This window comes from Aedes albopictus, chromosome 2 (genome assembly GCF_035046485.1).
Source record: "Aedes albopictus strain Foshan chromosome 2, AalbF5, whole genome shotgun sequence".
In the NCBI taxonomy this organism is placed as follows: Eukaryota; Metazoa; Arthropoda; class Insecta; order Diptera; family Culicidae; genus Aedes; species Aedes albopictus.
Window position 1 is genome coordinate 285,140,533 of NC_085137.1, and position 19,685 is coordinate 285,160,217.

The following is a 19,685-nucleotide window of genomic DNA, read 5'->3' on the forward strand; positions in this document are numbered from 1 at the left end:
CCTTCATGGTATCTGGTAGAGAGGAAGTGTTAGACATAACGCTTTGCTCTAGCAGAATTAGTCATGAGCTGACCAATTGGCATGTGCAAGATGAAGAATCTTTATCTAACCATCGCTACATCTTGTTTGAACATGTGAATGTTACTTCGCAAACTTTGCGTTTCAGGAATCCCCGATCAACAAACTGGGATCTCTTTACCGATTTGGTTGCAGCCAAATTTCATGGATACTCACCATCAATTGACACTCCAAGTGATTTAGATGATGCCGTTGCTACTACAACGGCCTCCATCATGGAAGCTTTTGAAGAAGCCTGCCCTCTGTGAAGACCACAAGAGGAACCCCTTGGTGGAACTCCGATCTGGCGAAGCTCAGGAAACAATGTAGAAAGAGTTGGAACAGACGACGTTCGGCTGGATCGGAGGCTTTCAGGTCGACTCGCAAGGCCTTCCAGAAAGCTCTTCGGTCTGCTGAACGATCCGGCTGGAAAAACCTTTGTACAAATGTTTCCAGTCTGAGTGAAGCCAGTCGATTGAACAAAATCCTTGCAAAATCTAAGGATTTTCAAGTAAACGAACTTCGTTTGCCAAATGGTGATTTCACTTCCTCTGATGAGGAAGTTTTGGAATGTTTATTCAGTACACACTTCCCCGGTTGTGTGGATATTACATCTTCGGATGAACCTGATGTCTTTTCTTGTAATTATGATTCTTTAGCTTCGGCTCGCAGTATCATAACTTTAGAATCGATTGAATGGGCACTTAATAGCTTTGCTCCTTTCAAATCTCCTGGGGCAGATGGGATTTATCCTATTTTGCTCCAGAAGGGATTTGATCATTTCAAACATGTTTTGAAACACCTACTTGTTTGCAGTTTTGCTACAGGGTATATTCCCAAACCTAGCGGGATATTACTGTGAAGTTTATTCCGAAAGTGGGTCGCGCGTCGTATGAAGAAGCAAAGAGCTTCAGACCTATCAGTATGACCTCTTTTCTTCTGAAATGCTTAGAACGCATAGTTGATCATCACATCCGTGATGTTCATCTGGCTAATGTGCCTCTTCATGTGAACCAACATGCTTACCAATCTGGAAAATCCACTGTAACTCTTTTACACAAAGTTGTTTACGATATCGAGAAGGCATTCGCTCAAAAGCAATCCTGCTTGCATGTTTTCTTAGATATCGAGGGTGCCTTTGACAACGTGCCTTTCGATGCCATATTGGAAGCCGCACGAGGTCATGGTATATCTCCAATGATTTCCAATTGGATTCACCAAATGCTCAAAAACCGACATCTCTTCTCGACTTTGCGTCAAGTGGCGATTAGGAAATTGAGTGTTTGTGGATGCCCCCAAGGGGGAGTCTTATTACCACTTTTGTGGAATCTCGTAGCAGATACGCTATTGAGGCAACTCAATAATAGCGGTTTTCCTACTTATGGTTTTGCCGACGACTACCTAACGTTGTTAGTCGGTATGTGCATCAGCACCCTGTTCTACCTGATGCAAAACGCTCTTCAGGTAGTTGAGGGTTGGTGTCGCCAATATGGCCTTTCGGTAAATCCGAGTAAAACATCTATCGTTTTTTTCACGGAAAAGCGAAACCGTAATGGTGTTCGAACTTTACGTCTCTTTGATTCTGAAATCAATGTGACTGAACAGGTAAAGTACGTTGGAGTCATTCTTGATTCCAAGCTTTCCTGGACACCTCATGTTGAGTTCAGAATCAAGAAAGCTTGTATGGCCTTCGGGCAATGCCGGCGAACCTTTGGTACAACTTGGGGTCTTAAACCCAAGTACCGTCGTTGGGGGTGAGAATGGGTCAAAAAAGGATACTCAAAAATTGTTTGTTAAATAACAAATGCAATTGAAGTCGGAATAACTTTTTATTTGGTATGTATACTCTCCTATGTGGTACTGATAGTTTAGCAAGAAAGTATCACGTTATATGAATTGCTTACTAAACTACAAATGATTGAAAATTGACCCAATCTCACCCCTTAGAGGGGGTGAGAATGGGTCAAAGTATTCAAAATCGCCTATCTAAGAACATAAGTTAATTTTATTGATCATATGTATTAAACCGACTTTAAACACAATGTTATCATGACGAATGAAAACTTAGGTAATCTTAAAAGATGATTAATCCACCTAAAAGGGCTAATACAAGCGAAAAAATGGTTGAAATTTGATAAAATAACGTTTGTATGCTGTATCACCATTTTTAACCATAATCATCCTCATTTAGAGTTTCAACCTCCATGAGAGGAGGGATTGATTGTAAACAAGTTTTAGTATACCGCATAAGAAATGTTTAACCAAACCCTCCGTTATAAACTCTTATGTACATGATCGTTGGCCTCTATATTGCTAAAGTAAATCACTCCATCTCTAGATAGAGGGTCGTTCAAATATTATGTTACACAACAAAAATGAGAGGAGAACGCTATTAAGTCTATTTTGTAAGCTTACGATATTGCAGTACACTACAGATTAGCTGATGATTAGAGGAACTGTTCAAACGCATGGGTGTATTGTTATAAATGATTTTAGGCACTAAACGTATTAACACACTCGTTTGACACTTCTCGACATATTTTTGAAAGAAAGCGTGCTTTTATGAAGATACGAAAAAAATGGCACCACTCTAACGTCAAATGAGGACTGAATAACAAGTTGATTTATTAGTTAAGGTTATGTGCACTCGATAACTTGCTTGGCCCAATCTCACCCCCATTCTTAATATTTAGACATGGGGTCGAAAATATTGAATTTTTAAATAAAAAGTGCAATGACAGCCCGCTTTTTTCATTGCATCAACCAGGTGATACCTACAGCTAACCACTTATATGAAAATTTATGGTTAGGTACTTGTGTTAAACATTACGAAGGAGAATTTTTTTCAGAGTGATTCACTAGTAGTTTCATCATATAAGTTTAGCCACAAATTTAACAAAAAACGATTATTGCTAAACATCTTATTCTGCATCATGACGTGTAAAAACATCTCCTCTTTGAAATAATATAAAGCTTTCAATATAAATTAGCGATAGTTGATGAGCTATTTCAAATTTTATGTTTCTCCGTTTTGACCCAATCTCACCCCCCAGACCCATTGTCACCCCCATCGACGGTATATCAAATGGATTTACACAACTGTTGTTCGTCCAATATTGGCTTATGGATGTCTGGTGTGGTGGCAAAAGGGCGAAGTGAGAACGGTCCAATCAAAATTAGGCCATCTCCAAAGGATGTGCTCAATGGCGATGTCTGGAGCGTTCTCTTCAACTCCTACGGCAGCGCTCGAAGTGCTCTTTGACGTTACCCCACTACACATTCATCTCAAACAAGAAGCACTTTCTTGCACTTACCGTCTATGGGTACTCGGTTTACTAGAGGAAACTCCTGTGAACCGCAGTTCAACACAAACCTCGTTGTTTCCACTTTTGGTGAATTGGGACAAAGTTGTTCTTGCTCCAAGTGATCTTACAATTGCTTGTAATTTTCCATATATGTAGGACATTTTCCACGAAATTCCCTTCCCGGGAAGAGTGGACCTCTGGTTATCTGGAGAGAAGTATTTCAGACGGCATCGTATGTTACACTGATAGCTCCCTTCTCGAAGGTCGCGCAGGTTCTGGTGTTTATTCTCGTGAGCTAAGGCTGTATCAGTCTTATTCACTTGGTAGACACTGTACCGTTTTTCAGGCCGAAATCTTTGCACTTATGTGCGGAGTGCAATCAGCACTTCAGCAGCACGTAATGAGCAAAGTAATATACTTCTGTTCAGATAGCCAGGCTGCTATTAAAGCACTTGCTTCGGCCAACTCCAGGTCGAAGATAGTGATCGCTTGTCGAACTCAAATCGAGGAACTAAATTCAGCAAACGCTGTTCACCTTGTATGGGTACCTGGTCATTCTTCCGTCGCTGGAAATGAATTGGCTGATGAGTTAGCTCGCACTGGAGCATCACATGACTTCAGCGGCCCTGAGCCAGCTATTCCGATATCGAAGTGTTGGGTGAAGCTTCAGATTGACACCTGGGCTGCCACTCAACACAAACAATACTGGAATAGTTTGGAGTCATGTCGTCAAACAAAATTGTATTGTACTGAGCCATTTCTAGGGGTGGCAAAGTATCTAACAAATCTGTCAAAGCAGAATTGCAGCATGCTGGTCAAAGCATTGACTGGCCACTGCCGACTCAGTTACAGGGTGCGGCAGGAAAAAATGAGAAAAGTTCAAGACACTATTACACGCTAAATATGGGATATATATGACTATTTTTTCATGACAGTGTATCAGTCAATGTCTATATTCTAGCACTGAAATATAAAAATGAACATATTTGATGTTTAACATGTGATAATGTAGGCCTAATAAACGGATATCGATAAACTGCGCACCCAATGGTCATTAAACAAAATGACTATAACAGTAACAAAATTAGCTCAAATTCGATGAAACCAGACCACACTGATCCAGAGCCATGTAGTTTCACATACCAAATGAAATAAGTATATATATTTGATGATATTGTAGAGAAAATCGAAAATTTTGTTTTATCAGATGCGAAATTTAACGACCTGTGTGATTTTCTGCGGTTTGAAAATTCTGGTTGTCTTCATCTTCAGGCGCCGCCCTGTAAAGGTTAGTGACCAAATTGTGAAATTTTTAATTAACTTTTCAGAAAACTAGCCTATTATAGATCATGGAACGTTGAAACATACATTGGTTAATGTCAAATGGACGAAAATGAGGTTTGAAGTTGAAAAACACTTTCGCATTTTTTCCTGCCGCATACTGTATCACATGGCGAATATTCAGCAAGCTGATTCATTTGCCTGTGATAGCTGTGAATCCGATTATGGAACTTCGTATCATTTAATATGTAACTGTCCAGTTTTTGCGCAATTTCGTTTCCGAGTACTCGGGAAACACTTATTAAGTGAAACTGACTTCAGAAACCTGAATCTTCAGGACGTTCTGTTGTTCTTGACCCGCTGTGGTAAAGAGCTATAGGTTCTCTTTACGCTTTATGCATTATCACAGTGCCCTTCTCAGGGCGCTGTTTGAACCCATTGTGGTACGTTTATGCGTTTTTATAGTGTCCTTTTCAGGACGCTATGTGAACACATTGTGGTACGCTTTTGCGAGTATGACGATCCTATTCCCTTACCTGATTTTTCTCATGTCCTATCCTTTTTCCTTCCCTTCTCCGTCAGGTAAATGATGAATAGGCTCGTGTTCATGGCGATGGGACAAATTTCCCAAATGGAGGAGAACGTGCCTCTAGAGCCGACCTACTGATACCTGATACCTGATACTCTGTCCATGGTCCCAGTCCGACTGGGGGTCCATTATATGTTGCCGTCGGGTCTCCAGTTAGCCTAGTGGTGAAGGCTATGGATCGCCAATCCGGAGACGGCAGGTTCGATTCTCGTTCAGGTCGGGAACATTTTCTCGACTCCCTGGGCATAGTGTACTTGCCACACAATGTACAAATTCATGCAATAGCAGGCAAAGAAAACCCTTCAATTAATAACTGTGGAAGTGCTCTTAGAACACTAAGTTGAAGAGAGGCAGGCCAAGTTCCATGCGAACGTTGAGCCATAAAAAGAGGAAGAAGAAGAAGAAGAATATCCGCCGATATCCAGTTATGCGGGCCCGTAGAGCGATTAGCTTAGAAGATTAGCGATTAGATCAGCTCGGGGGGAAGAGCAGAGCTGACGAAAATCTGCAAGTTCCGGGGCTAAGATCGAACCCATGACCATTCACTTATGAAGTGAACATGTGACCACTGCACCACGGGCACAGGCAAAATTAACAAGTTGTTGAATTGAAATGTATGCCGTGGATTGAACAACAATCATTGGGGTAAAACCGTGGATTGCTTGACCAAGAAGTAAATCTTCATACTCGAACCAATGCACTCTTACAGTTTTATACAAAGGTACGTACCACATTATTTCAACAGGCGGTTGTGTTGTCGGTCACACTTGTCGTTAGTACGGGAAAATAACAGAGTTCCACGTCTTCTTGATCAATTAATCTTCGTGCTTATATATGTGGAATCATCCTCCCTTTTTTTTATCATAACAACTTTATACGATACCTTGATCAAAACAAGAGCAAAATTATCCCTCTGGTGTATTAGGGATTTCATGTTTCACTATTTAACTCTAAGGCGATACCTTGCATGGAAGTAGCAGCGGTTAGACGGAAGAGCAAAAATGGTAAATATTTAAGCTCTTTCAACATATCGGCAGAAGTCCCATGATATTTAACAAATTCAATTGCCGTTCGCACAAATAGACTGAACATGCTGATTGCCGTTTTCAATTGATAATCCACACGGATGCTATCCGGTAGTCCGAGTGTAGAATCTAAACGACGGCCAACATTATACCCAGCTGTAAAGACAATCGAAACAAATGTGTACGCCCTTCTCCATCCGAGGGCGTCAGAAATAGTGTTGGGCATGAGAGAAAATGGATCTAAATAAAGAATAATCTCACCCTAGAGGATCCAACTCCGAGAATTTCACGCCAAATTAAATAAGCGTGTTTATTGAAGCATCGATTCGAAATGCAATCAAAGTTTATCCTTTTCTGTTCTCTCACTTCTCTCTCCTGATTGAGATGTTCCAGATTACCACCCTGTCACCCTGAGGGAAATTTATGATATTTACCAAATGATACTGAAGCTCTATCCGCAAGTGAAGAAAAAAAAACGAACCAAGAAAAATCAGGAAAACTGAAAAGACAAAATGAAAGTTTACGCGGTGGTTGGAAAATCCGGTGTTAGGTTTACTCTCTTCTTTTTTATTATTTTTTTTCGGATCATTTATAACAGTGCTTCGGTTTGGATATCGTTCGCAGAACACTTTATTTTCAGATGACTTTTTTTTTGGTCTGTGGCACAACTTTTTCGTTAACGCGTATCACTTTGTGTAAGTGATTTTCAACCTTTCGCGGATCCAATAAGCTCTCGTAAATTAGTTATCACAGTCTGAAGGATTTTATTGATCGGGCGCTCACGTAACTGTCTGTCTACCTACTACATACATGTCTCTCTGGAAGGAGCGTTCTGTAATTGCTTATGCCAGGTACGTTCTACTGCGTTTGTTTCTTTGTTGGGTGAAATTGTAGATATTTGGCATACTCAACGAATACAGGATTTCTAAAGTCAATAAGGGTAAACGGTCCGAAACATTTGATGAATATGACGGTGACGAGTAAGGACCTGGGATTGACAGCTTGGTGCTTGAAAAGACAGCTTCCAAATTCATCGGAAACACTCTCACCGACAATGATGCATTGAAGGAACAAAAGCTCAACATTGAAGCACTGCACCAGAAGTGCTTGATAGGATAAGTGGTACAAATCTTCTGAAGTAACCATGCAATACAAACCCATGAGGTAATGCCTATAGAGTCGTTCTGGCCAAACCAAGAGGCTCTCACAGAACAATCTCCAGGGATGCTATTGGTGAAGAGATTATTGGTGAAGAACCGAAAGTTGAACCTGCAGTCGGTGAACAGAGCATGCGAATGCACGATCACCTCCACTCTCTGTCACACACTTGGCTCCGAGCCTGCGGTACGACAAGGGATCCCTGGAGGGGTTCGGGGAAAATGGAGGCCCCATGTCGGTCCCCTTTGCTTGTAAGCGGAAACGGTAATGTAGATTCTGTAGGGGTCTGTATGTGATGTAGCGGGTTCAGGCATGGTTTCGAGCCAGCACCGCCTTCTAAGGACAAAGGAAGAAGTTAGGAACTTAGGAAGCAGAAAATTCTACATCAAAGTACATTGGTTTTCTCTTGAAGGAGCGTGCGTAGAAGTTCGAAATCGGTTTTTTTTAACTCAAGGCTAGCTTAGCTAAGTCAGATTAAATAGTTCAGCACCTCTGTTTTATTCCTTAACACTCTGGTGTACATGCTACCGCATGAGTTCTGCGTACATTTTCTTTGGAATGTAGCCCTCGTGAAACCAGTCGTTCCTTCAATTTCGTCAACATGTTTCCTCAGAAGCTCTCAGCTGCGTCATCGGAAGGAGTGATATTATTCTCGCTCTTGGCATTGGCATCACCAGTAGTGCTTTCAAAATTTTGACCACAAATAAACGTATGTAGAAGTTCAAGACTACTTATTGATGATACGCCTCTTCATACATAATAGATAGTAGCAGGTTATCTCTAGGCGTTCGCATCATGAATGCAAATACAGTTTTTGAAAGGTGGAAGCTGTACTACGATAATCACCCATGAGTTCTGACTCAATTAACTAATGACCACATTTTGAAAAATCGTTGGCAATTCGGAACGTACCTGGCACAAATTAGACTAACAAAATATCGATTTCGCACTAATATCATCCATCGAAGGATCGTCTTATTTCTCGTTAAATGGCAGCTCGATTTGAAATTTTATCTACTTCACATTAGGTAATTACTCTACAGCTACACGCTGGCGTGTCTTGCATGAATCAGTGTCGTAAAAACCGAACCGTGCTGTTTGTGTGCTTTCTTCACGCTGTCAATTAATATAATTCATCTGTACAACAACCTAGAAATCCTGAATCGTTATCGTGGCTATAAAAAGACGAAAACAAGCTCGCTCTGGAAAAGGTAACTAAAAAACAAAGATATTAACAAAATTACATCGAACGGAAATAAACGATAATAAACTAAGGAAGAATGGGATAAAGTTGGAGTTTTTTCATCATTTTCATCCCACTTTGGATACCCTTTTATTTCTTGCGCCGTGCTCCCTTCTTGCTGGTGGCGGGTTCTTCTGGCAGTGGCTCCTCTGCCACGAAGCAAAGTGGTTGCCCAAACGCCCGGGACGAGAGGATAGTGTCATTTTCCTCGGCTGGAAGATTGGTTTCACACGCAAAGGGGATACATACTTGTTAATGCATGACATTTTGCGCGCGCGAAACTGAGAGGAGAGTGTAGTGTTGCGGAAGCGAGTAGATACACACCGAGTGAGTAGTGAAGGCACACGCACTCCCAAGCGCACGAAGGCGCGCAATCTTTCCGTGCTGTTTGTGCATGAGAAAACCAGGTGAGATTTGAAGATATGCAAAGCGTGACAGACGAACATGCTGCCGGGGTGGAGTAGGGAGCTATGTGACTGTTGGCCGTGTGGAAATGAATACCCGGCGACGGCGGCATAATTGATGGAGGTTGGATAAATCCCAAGATTAAATTTTTAGGGTTAGTTGTGATAAGTACACGTGAAAGGTGCGTGCCTAAGATTTTTCGACACAGATCTAATACGGTTAGTAATGATGGTAGCAAAGAAAAACTGGTTCGTGTTTCCCATTGTTGTTTGACCCATACGATGCACCGTTTGATTATCACTTGGTAGACTTTTTACGTACACAGGGAGGTTTTTAATACTTATTGTGGTAACAGCAATATTTTTGCATAAACCCAGGTCTTATGTTTAAAAACGGTAGAGCACAAAGCAGTGGTCATATGGCAAAGCAATTACCATGGACCATGGTTCAAGGTTTTTGTGAAGAAAAGACTTCTACGCTGCACTTATGCATTCTAGAAATTTTTGTGTGTCAATTAAAAACAAAACTTTTTCATTTTGACAGAGAGCTACACATTGGATGACAAAAGATAATCAAAATTATAAACAAAGATAGGGAGCTTTTGAAAAAAAATAATTAACGGTTTACATCGATAAGAACAGGGTACACTTAGTGTCAGGATGAACAATGACCGGAAATTACAGCAGGAAAAGGGAGACATAGAGTTCAGTGATTTCTATGGATCACACCAACCCACAGTGTGGGCACACACAGCTAAAAAGACACAGATAGACAGAAAACGGAGGATTTTTCGCCTGCTGCTGCTACGAACAGCAGTTGGTCAATTACTTTCTGGCAACGAAATTGATCGATGCTGAGCCGAACGCATTCTCAGCATTCCGAAGCCGGACATGGGACGGAAACCAGCGAACAATTTCCTCTTTGTTCCAGAGTCGACGGCGGACGCGTTTCCTGATGAAGTTGACACGGACGAACCAGCAATATTGGGCACCGGAAACCGCAGGTCTGGCCGTTTTGGAAGCACAAAAAGAACGTTCAATGGGAATGGGTAAGTACCGGAGGGGCTTTTAGGATCTTTGAAAACCTGTCAATCAGCTACAAGAAACTTGTTTAAATAAATTTGAAATACATATATTGGAATAAAAGATCATCTGCTGCAATAGGTATATTGAGCATTTTTCTTATAAGTATTTTTGTCGTAAATGTTTTTTCTCTAACAAAATATATGCCCTTTATCAAGCTTCGCAAAGATATGCCTAATTAAGGCAGCGCAAGAGGAAGCCATCGGTGCAGTGAACTCACTAGGCAGATATCTAAAAAGTAGTTTCACAAAAAAAGGTGGAATTGGAGTGACAGTCATGAGCTCCGAAATGTTCGTTTAGATTACAATAAATAGTGCTAAAGTGTGATAAAGTATGAGCGATTCCAATCCCGAATACTACTTCAAAATTATATTGCCATGCGAGAGATGACAACAAAACTTTCAGTATACAACCGTTCCTTAGAAAATCAATATAGTGGATCTCCAAATGTCGTGATACTTATACTTGGAACTATATTATTCCAGAGTCCCTAAAGAAGGTTCCTAATGGACCGAAAAGTCGGCCAAAATAGAATAGTGTTTAATTTTTGTCAAGACTGACAAGCCACCACAAAACATACAGTATCGGACAATAAAAATGCACCAAAGCCGTTTTCCCATACAAACTAGTCAACTTTGGATTGCCATATCTCAGTTATGTCTCAACCGATTGTTTTCATTTTTCTGTTACGAACTATAAAACATTTCAATTTTTAAAAACTATTGAAAAAGTTCAGTGATAACTATTGATACAAAAGTTACAGATAGGTTGAATTTTGACAATAAAAATGCACCAAGACAAAAAATTGTGTAGCCTAAAATGCTGAAGGCAGATAGCTATGGTGTCTTCAGCAATTGTATTGGTCATCACACAAGAAACATATTTGTCGAAGACATCATAGTGATTTGACTCCAGCGTTTTCGGCTACATAATTTTTTGTCTTGGTGCATTTTTATTGTCAAAATTCAACCTATCTGTAACTTTTGTATCAATAGTTATAAGCCTGGTTTTTCTATGGGAAATTCGAAAAATCACTAAAAATCGTAAAATATTGGGGGGGGGGGGGCAAACCATGCTTGGGCAAACCATGCTAGGGGGGGCCTAAGTTGGCGCCTATGGGTAGAGTTGAAAAATATCAGACCTCTCAGTTGACAGCTTGACCTCCTTCACTAGCACTGGAGGCCGGTCAACACCAAGACGATACAACTTTTTCGCAAACACAGATACCTTAACGATTTTCGACAAAGTATTTTCTACACACTTCTACACACGCTATATTTTATTATCATTGGCTACAAGATGCATGTAAAATTTGACAAAAACATGCAAGTAACTGAAATTTTTCATACTGAATCCCATTCAACTTTCAACCACATTACAGTGCGTGAGAGATCAACCAGTCGCACAAAAATTTTACGCAGTCATTTTAGACGCGAAAGAGAATTGAAAAAGTTTGTTCGGAGTTATTACGATTAAATTTTAATTTTCCCATACAACGTTGACCCATCCTTCTGCATTATTACACCTAAGGAATCTGAAATGGTGTGATTGGATGAGATCGTCTTAGTTTTGTCAAGATATCTATCGCTTGCTTTAATTTTTCTCACTTTTGAATTCCGACGAAGCACCCAACGCTAGTTTTGGAATACTACCGGTAGTTTCTTATGTGGTCTGAGACTATTTTCTTGCTTACCATTCATCAGGTTATCGGAAAATCCGCGATTTGGCGTGTCGCATGCATGGGTTTGGGTCGCTTTTATATTTGGCCACTTCCAGCGGAACACTCGGAACCGGTTTCGGAACACCATCGGTTGTCCCAAATATGGTCTGAAACTATTTTCTTGCTAACCGTTCATCAGGTTACCTAAGGAGCCGCGATTTGATGTGTCGCATGCATGTGTTTGGTTCACTTAAATATATGGCGGTGGAGCGGGCCTGGTTTGATGGTTAGAACACAAGACTATCATGCCAAGGGCCTGGGATCGAATCCCACTCCCGACATATTCACAAAACGTAGGTTCTTCCTTCGGAAGGGAAGGGAACGGTCCTGAGATGAACTAGCTTCGAGTTAAAAATCTCGTTAATAAAGACAAAAAAAAAATATTTTGCCACTTCCGGTGGGAACCCGGAACCGGTTCCGGAATACCACCGGTTGTCTCAAATATGGCCTAAAACTATTTTTTACTAACCATTCATCAGGTCGCTTAAGGAGCCGCGATTTAAAGTGCCGCATGCATGGGTTCGGTTCACTTTTATATTTGGCCACATCTGGCGGGACATACGGAACCGGTTCCGGAACACTACCGGTAGAATCTTAGGTTGTCTGAGACTATTTTCTTGCTTATCATTCATCAAGTTATTGAAAAAGCCGCAACTTGATGTGTCGCATGCCTGGGTTTGCTTCAATGTTATATTTGGCCACTTCCGGCGGGACATCCGGAACCGGTTTTGGAACACCGCTAGTTTCTTATGTGATCTGAGACCATTTTCTTGCTAACCGTTCATCAGGTTATCGCAAAGGGCGCGATTTGACGTGTCGCTTGCATGGGTTTGTTTCATTTTTATATTTGTCCACTTCCGGCGGGACGCCCGGAACCGGTTCAGGAACACTACCGGTTCAGATATGATCTGAGACTGTTTTCCTGTTAACCGTTCATCAGGTTATTGAAAAAGCTGCTATTTGATGAGTCGCATGTATGGGTTTGGTTCACTTTTATATTTGGCCACTTCTGGTGGGACCTTCGGAACCGGTTCCGAAACATTACCGGTTCGGATATGGTCTGAGACTATTTTCTTGCTTACCGTTCATCATATTATCGAAAATGCCGTGGTTTGATGTGTCGCATGCGTGGGTTTGTTGCATTTTCATATCTAGCCCCTTCCTGGGGTACCGATCCGGAACGCCTAAATGGCCATAATTCCGGAACGGCTGGACCGATCCGAACCATTTTCAATAGCAAACAATGGGACCAGATTCCGCGTCGAATGAACCGTCGGTCATTAAAATCGGTTCAAGTGGCCCAACGTAATTCATATCGAAACCTGGATTATTTTTGGAATTATTAGCAGTTTTCCCTCACAGTAGTCGGAAATTATCAGTCATAAGGCTAACTCCTCATAATAAGCCTAAAATAAGATAGTTTTCATGGATAAAACACTGAAAATCATATAGATTATGGAACTCTAGATGTGATTCTATGATCACAAATAAAAAACTTCTGAGTAGATTCAGTTTTATTAAAAAAAATCGTTAGATATTTCACGCCATCAAAACACATCCAATGAATTTCGTCAGCAATAGTCCATACAGCTTTCGAGCCACGATTAATTATATTGTTCTGCATCAAATAATTGATTTCTTGTATACCAATACTAATCGTATAGTATCCTTCCCGTATGCGTATTTGCCGAACTAAAGCTTGTGCGAAAACAAGTTTTTTGACCATAAATATCTATGCAAGTCTTTGATTTTCCATAAAACCCTTCAAAGGCTTACCATAGCTATATTGGAAATTTTAAAACACTCATGGAATATTTTACCTCCCTTAATCAACAATCATAATACCAAGAACTATTCTATACTGCGTAATTGGTGGGTTTGATAATTATATATTCCTACACAAATCTTGAATCTGACAATGATTGGTTTTTACTCAATGTGTGCAGAAAAAACTGGCACTATTTACGAATTCAGATCAATAGTTCATCTAAAAATATAAAAACAGCAATTTTTATACTTTTCCTACAATCTACAATAGATAAGCTTCAATTTCTTCTAACAACACTTTTTTCCAAGTGACTCCGTTTTTGAGCGGCAGCCGGTTGAAAGTGTACCGATTCTAAAGTGCGCAGGCTTTATTGAAAGAAACAATCAACTCTTTATAAATTGATATACAGACACATGTTAAAAGAAGGAGTTGTGAATAACTTCATACTGGCCCGAACAGCCGACAAGCTTATAGAACATCTAGTTTCTGCAATCGATATCAAATTAAGAGAACAGGTTTATCTGTGGAATAAATAATACCAGGAAAGAGTTCGTACACTAATTATAGCGTTCATTGTGCTAAAACTAAGTTACTTCAACAAGTTTAAATATTTCTCAATATGCTCTGGTTAAATTGTATCATATTATCTACCCATCATATAGAAGAGGACAATTTTCAATAGACATATTGTTTGCTTGATTGACAGGCTCTAAATATAGAAAGTCTACGTGATAATATTGGGATCAGCCTGTTGATGATGTGTCTACTCATATTTCAAACGAGATAATCGTTTTGCATCTTTAGTAGCTGGCTACAGCTGCACTCTTTCCAGTAGAGACGACAACAATATGGAATAAATCAATAATGCTACCTACTGTAAATGGAAAATGGACAAACAGATGATGGGATTGTGCAACAAAACTACACATTCATTTGTACAAATTTGAAATGAATCTACTTGTTCTACGTTGTCAGCAGAGGAACCGGAAACGATTCGACAGCCACCCAAAAAAACTATGTCCGAACATAAAACAAAACACAATAAAATGCAAAAGATCGTTGGAAGGCAGAAAGAGATGGAAAATAAGAGCGGAACGAAAAGCCTCTAGTGGTTTGGCGAGTTCAATGCGGACCTGAGCTGGACATGTCGGTCGTGGTTGGCGCCGAGAGTCCCTGTTTTTGCTGTTGATAATTTGGCCCCTGAGATTTGGGTGGTCCCCTCCTAGGTGTTCGATCTGGATAATCAGGCACATTGACTACAGGTATTTCTAGCTGTGGATTGCTAGCACCAGTCATCGCATTGGCATCACTAGTGGTTGTAGTGTTGGTTTGAGCTTTCGATTCAGCAGCGGCAGCTTTGCCACTGGAAATTTCATTAGCCTTTTTCAAGACCTGATAGATTTGATCGATGTCGGTCGGTTCTGTGGGCACGTGTAACAAATAATGAAAGCAGGTACTTTACAATTCTAGATGAGACATGGAATGATGATTGATTCAAACAATAAATCAGTGCGAGACCCAGTTTTTCTTTGAAGTTTATCTGATTGTGATACAGCGATACAATGAAAATGTTAGTTTTCTGGAGTTTACGTTATGACATCAATGTTTGGCTTAGAGATGTACGAGGAGCTGACTAACTCTATGCAATATACCTAATTCAAGCGATCCCAATATTGATAATTTACGTGATGTCTGTTCTGCTTCATCTACCCCTACGTAAATAATGATGAATGAATTTGTAATTCAATGAAAGTATAATTCGCATCACGCGTTGACATTTGGTCGCATCCAGTGTACTTAATTATTCGTGGGATGAAACCAACAATTTTAATGCAGGAATGAATACTAGGACAACACAAAACGACTTACTTTCCTTCTCCACTTCGGTGCGATTCTCGATTTCGGATGTGCTCTTCTGGCGCCGGAGCAGCTTCTGCTTGACTTGGCATTTTGGCAGCTGTGATGCACAGTCGGCGTGCACGTTTACCTTGCATATCCTGCAGCGGAGGCCCTGTCGCGTGTGACCTGAATATGAATAGATTTAAATGTGAATCAATTTAGAGATGATTTAGTTTCAGCACGTTGAAGATAGCTTCAGAGAAAAAGGATATGAACAAAATAAGGGCTTGTTTATACTTTAATAATAGATTTGTATTTACGATAGTTTAACAAAAAAAGCGATGCAAACATCAAAAAATTAAATCAATCTCGTAGGTATTCGGGTACTCGTGGGTGCTGTGGGTCACGTGTTCGACTCTGGAACTCTGTGTGTCACAAACAAAAAGTGATGACTGATAACTGATGAGCTCAGTTTTAACATACAACCACCAAACTTCATATCAGAGATGACATAAGGAAAAAATCTAGATTTATTTGATTTTTGTTGATCGAGATAGACTGTTGCATAGAAGAAGCACAGACAAACAGACGTAACACTCTGATGATTTCCATCGTTCACTGATTCAATTGTTCGAGTTAGACGTTGGCCAAACTGAGCCCTTTAAGCATTGGGCGAACATGTTTCCGAGACTATAATTTGAATCGAAACATCTTCGAAGTGTTACGTCTGTTTGTCTGTGGAAGAAGTCTAAAGTTCGGGAGGCTCGGATATAAACTCGACACTTGCATTACCATCAGCAATCAACCTGAATGTTCGATTTGGCTGGGTCCGATTTCTACGAGTCTGCCGCCAAACACACTGGGTCTGTGTACTGGATGATTGACGAGAATAGACTCCTTTGTAGGGATGGGAAATGTCATCTACATGTAATTTTCTTATTTGATGATTTAAGTGTATTTAAATGGAAATTGTTTTCGATGTCATCATTATTTTTACAGTATGTATGGAAACGCTTACAAACGAAAATTCGTACCGAAAAATAGTAGAAATAAAAAAAAAATGTCATGACATTTGTTTCATGATATTCCGTGACATTTCACATTCATGCTAGACGTATCCGCTGAAGCACATTTAACCGGCAGCAGCATATGGAGCAATTTAAGTCAACGGCAGCGGCGACGTTGGCGTGGCTAAACTTTTTTTTTTTATCTGTATTAACGAGATTTTTAGCCCTAGACTAGTTCATCTCGGGCCCCACGGTTTACTTCCCTTGCGAAGGAAGAACTCACATTTTGTGAGTTTGTTGGGAGTGGGATTCGATCCCAGGCCCTCGGCGTGATGGTCAAGTGTCCGCTCCAGAACAGTTTTTTTCTAATTTACATTTCCTAAATTTAAATTGGCAATGATCGTCTAGATCAGTGTTTCCCAAACTTTTTATCGCCTCCTTGGAGCTTGAGAAAAAACATTTTCGGCCCCCTAAGTGAGATTCAATGTTTACATGATAAAAGGCTAAAACTTTGATGAGCGGAAGCCCACTTTTTGACACTACTGTGACAAAACTGATATTTGATGTATGCAAATTAGTTTCGCTCTCATTTTCATTGGCTTGTTTTGCAAATGCATTGATGGTCTATATTTGGAAAAAAGCTGCATTATGCATTCAATACATTTTGAAATCATGAAACACGCCGTGAACAATCACGAACAGTGATTATCTTCACCCAGATGTTTTACCGGTGTTCTAAAATGGGATTCTTCAAAAGCCGAGATGTTTGGTCGTTTCGGACACGACAACAAGTACTTAAATAGGACTGGTAGAAAATTGAAAATCAATTGCAAAATATATTTCATGCAAAAAGTTCAACACAGGCATATATTGGTATATTTTCTAATGTAGTCGGCTTTTCTCAGTATTTGAAAATAAAGAAAAGCCACTGATCCGAATTGATAAGCTTAGTATGAATTGGAGAACTGTTTATTGTCATCTACTCAATATTTATTCAATCCATTAGTCGTCATTACTCGATTTTGAGAGAATTCAAAGCTGAATTTGCTCCTTCTTAGCTTTCATGGTTTTTGATTGAAAATTCCATGAAAAAAAAACACGTTTGAGGTCAATGCAAAGCTTTCTCATAATAAAACCCTTTCCAAATTTTGACATGAATTTTCACCATAGAAGTTTCTTGTATATTTTATTAGATTTTCAGAATCCCTAGGAATTCTTTCAGATACCGTCGTTGGGGGTGAGAATGGGTCAAGAAAGGATACTCAAAGATTAATTGTTAAATAACAAATGCAATTGAAGTCGGAATAACTTTTTATTTGGTATGTATACTCTTCTATGTTGTAATGATAGTTTAGCAAAAAAGTATCACATTATGTAAATTACTTACTAAACTACAAATGATTGAAAATTGACCCAATCTCACCCCTTAGAGGGGGTGAGAATGGGTCAAAGTATTCGAAGTCGCCTATCTAAGATTATAAGTTAATATTATTGATCATATCTAGTAAATCTATTTAAAATACAATGTAACCATGACGAATAAAAACTTAGGTAATTTTAAAAGATGATAAATCCACCTAAAAGGGCTAATACAACCGAAAAAACTGTTGAAATTTGATAAAGTAAAGTTTGTATGTTGTATCACCATTTTTAGCCACCATAATCATCCTCATTTAAAGTTTCAACCTCCAAGAGAGTAGGGGGGAGATTACAATGAGGGAGGGACGCATTGAAAGATGGATAGAAAAAAAACATGATATTTTTAGTATACTGCATAAGAAATGTTTAACCAAACCCTCCGTTATAAACTCTTATGTACATGGTCATTGGCCTCTCAAGATAGAGGGTCGTTCAAATATTATGTTACACAACATTTCACACTATTAGACCCTCTTTCGCAATAACATTGAAACGAATATGCAGTACACTAAAGGCTAGATGATGATTAGAGGAGCTGTTCAAGTACATGGGTGTATTTTTATAAATGATTTTAGGCACTAAACGTATGAACACACTCGCTTGACACTTCTTCGACATATTTTCTAAAAAAGCGTGTTTTTATGAAGATACGGTAAACATGGCATGACTTTAAAGTCAAATGGGGACTGGATAACAAGTTGAATTTTTAGTTAAGGTTATGTGCACTCGATAACTTGCTTGACCCAATCTCACCCCCATTCTTAATATTTAGACATAGGGTCGAAAATATTGAATTTTTAAATAAAAAGTGCATTGACAGCCCACTTTTTTCATTGCATCAACCAGGCAATACCTACAGCTAACTACTTATAAGAAAATTTACGGTTTGGTGCTTGTGTGGAACATTGCGAAGGAGAAATTTTTTCAGAGTGATTTACTAGTAATTTCGTCACATAAGTTTAGCCACAAATTTAACAAAAAATGATTATTGCTAAACATCTTATTCTGCATCATGACGTTTAAAAACATCTCCTCTTTGAAATAATATAAAGTTTTCAATATAAATTAGCGATAGTTGATGAGTTATTTCAAATTTTATGTTTCTCCGTTTTGACCCAATCTCACCCCCCAGACCCATTGTCACCCCCATCGACGGTATTCGTGAAGTAGTCTTGGGGTAAGTGTACCAATTATGGCTATAGTACCAACTATTCGTCATAGGTGAATTTCATCCTTTAACGATGCAAATCAACGAGAAAAAAATTTGTGATCAACAGATCACGTTTACAAAAGATGGTCTCACTCATTTAAACTCCACAGTTTGCTCAATTTATGGTAGAAATAAATCGTTTTCCTTAAAATTTCGGCTGCCTTGCATCCTTTTTCGCCAGTGTACCAGTTATGGCTAATCCCATAAGAAATGCATGCAAATAGTGCGAAAAGGAACCAAAGTTGTAAAATGTAACCATAACTGGTACAGCGTTCCTATCATTGGCACACGCTGTAATAAATACTAAAAGTAGTAAGGGTATGCGGTATACCGAAATATTTTGCCAAATACACCTCGAAACGAAATTCCGCGGAATTCCACGGAATTCAACTAGGCGAAATTTATGATTTTGAATTTCGTTTCGTTCCGTAAAATTCTAAAAATTTCGCCTTCAAAAAATATTATTTGGCGAAATTAAAAGGAATTCCGCGGAATGTCTAATAAATTTCGAAAACATAGTTCATGGTGTGAATGTCGATATCATTTATCGGAGATCTTGCTAATCTCAAGTTACTGA

At 39.5% G+C, this 19,685-nt stretch overlaps 1 protein-coding gene across 3 annotated transcripts in view; it reads right to left on the reverse strand.

Moving 5' to 3' along the window:
- Positions 1-8,047: 8,047 nt before the first annotated feature.
- LOC109418473 (uncharacterized) overlaps positions 8,048-19,685 on the reverse strand; it is a 226,445-nt gene continuing 214,807 nt past the window's right edge. Inside the window, exons 14-16 of one of the 3 annotated variants that reach the window (XM_062851987.1) lie at positions 15,503-15,658; positions 14,767-15,054; positions 8,048-8,870 (exon numbers count right to left, since the gene is read on the reverse strand). In XM_062851987.1, coding sequence (XP_062707971.1) covers positions 8,749-8,870; positions 14,767-15,054; positions 15,503-15,658 — 566 coding nt within the window. In that variant the 3' untranslated portion in view covers positions 8,048-8,748. Of the gene's footprint in view, positions 8,871-14,766; positions 15,055-15,090; positions 15,346-15,502; positions 15,659-19,685 lie in introns of those variants that run through there. The other 2 variants (XM_029872999.2, XM_062851986.1) reach the window with 2 other exon arrangements.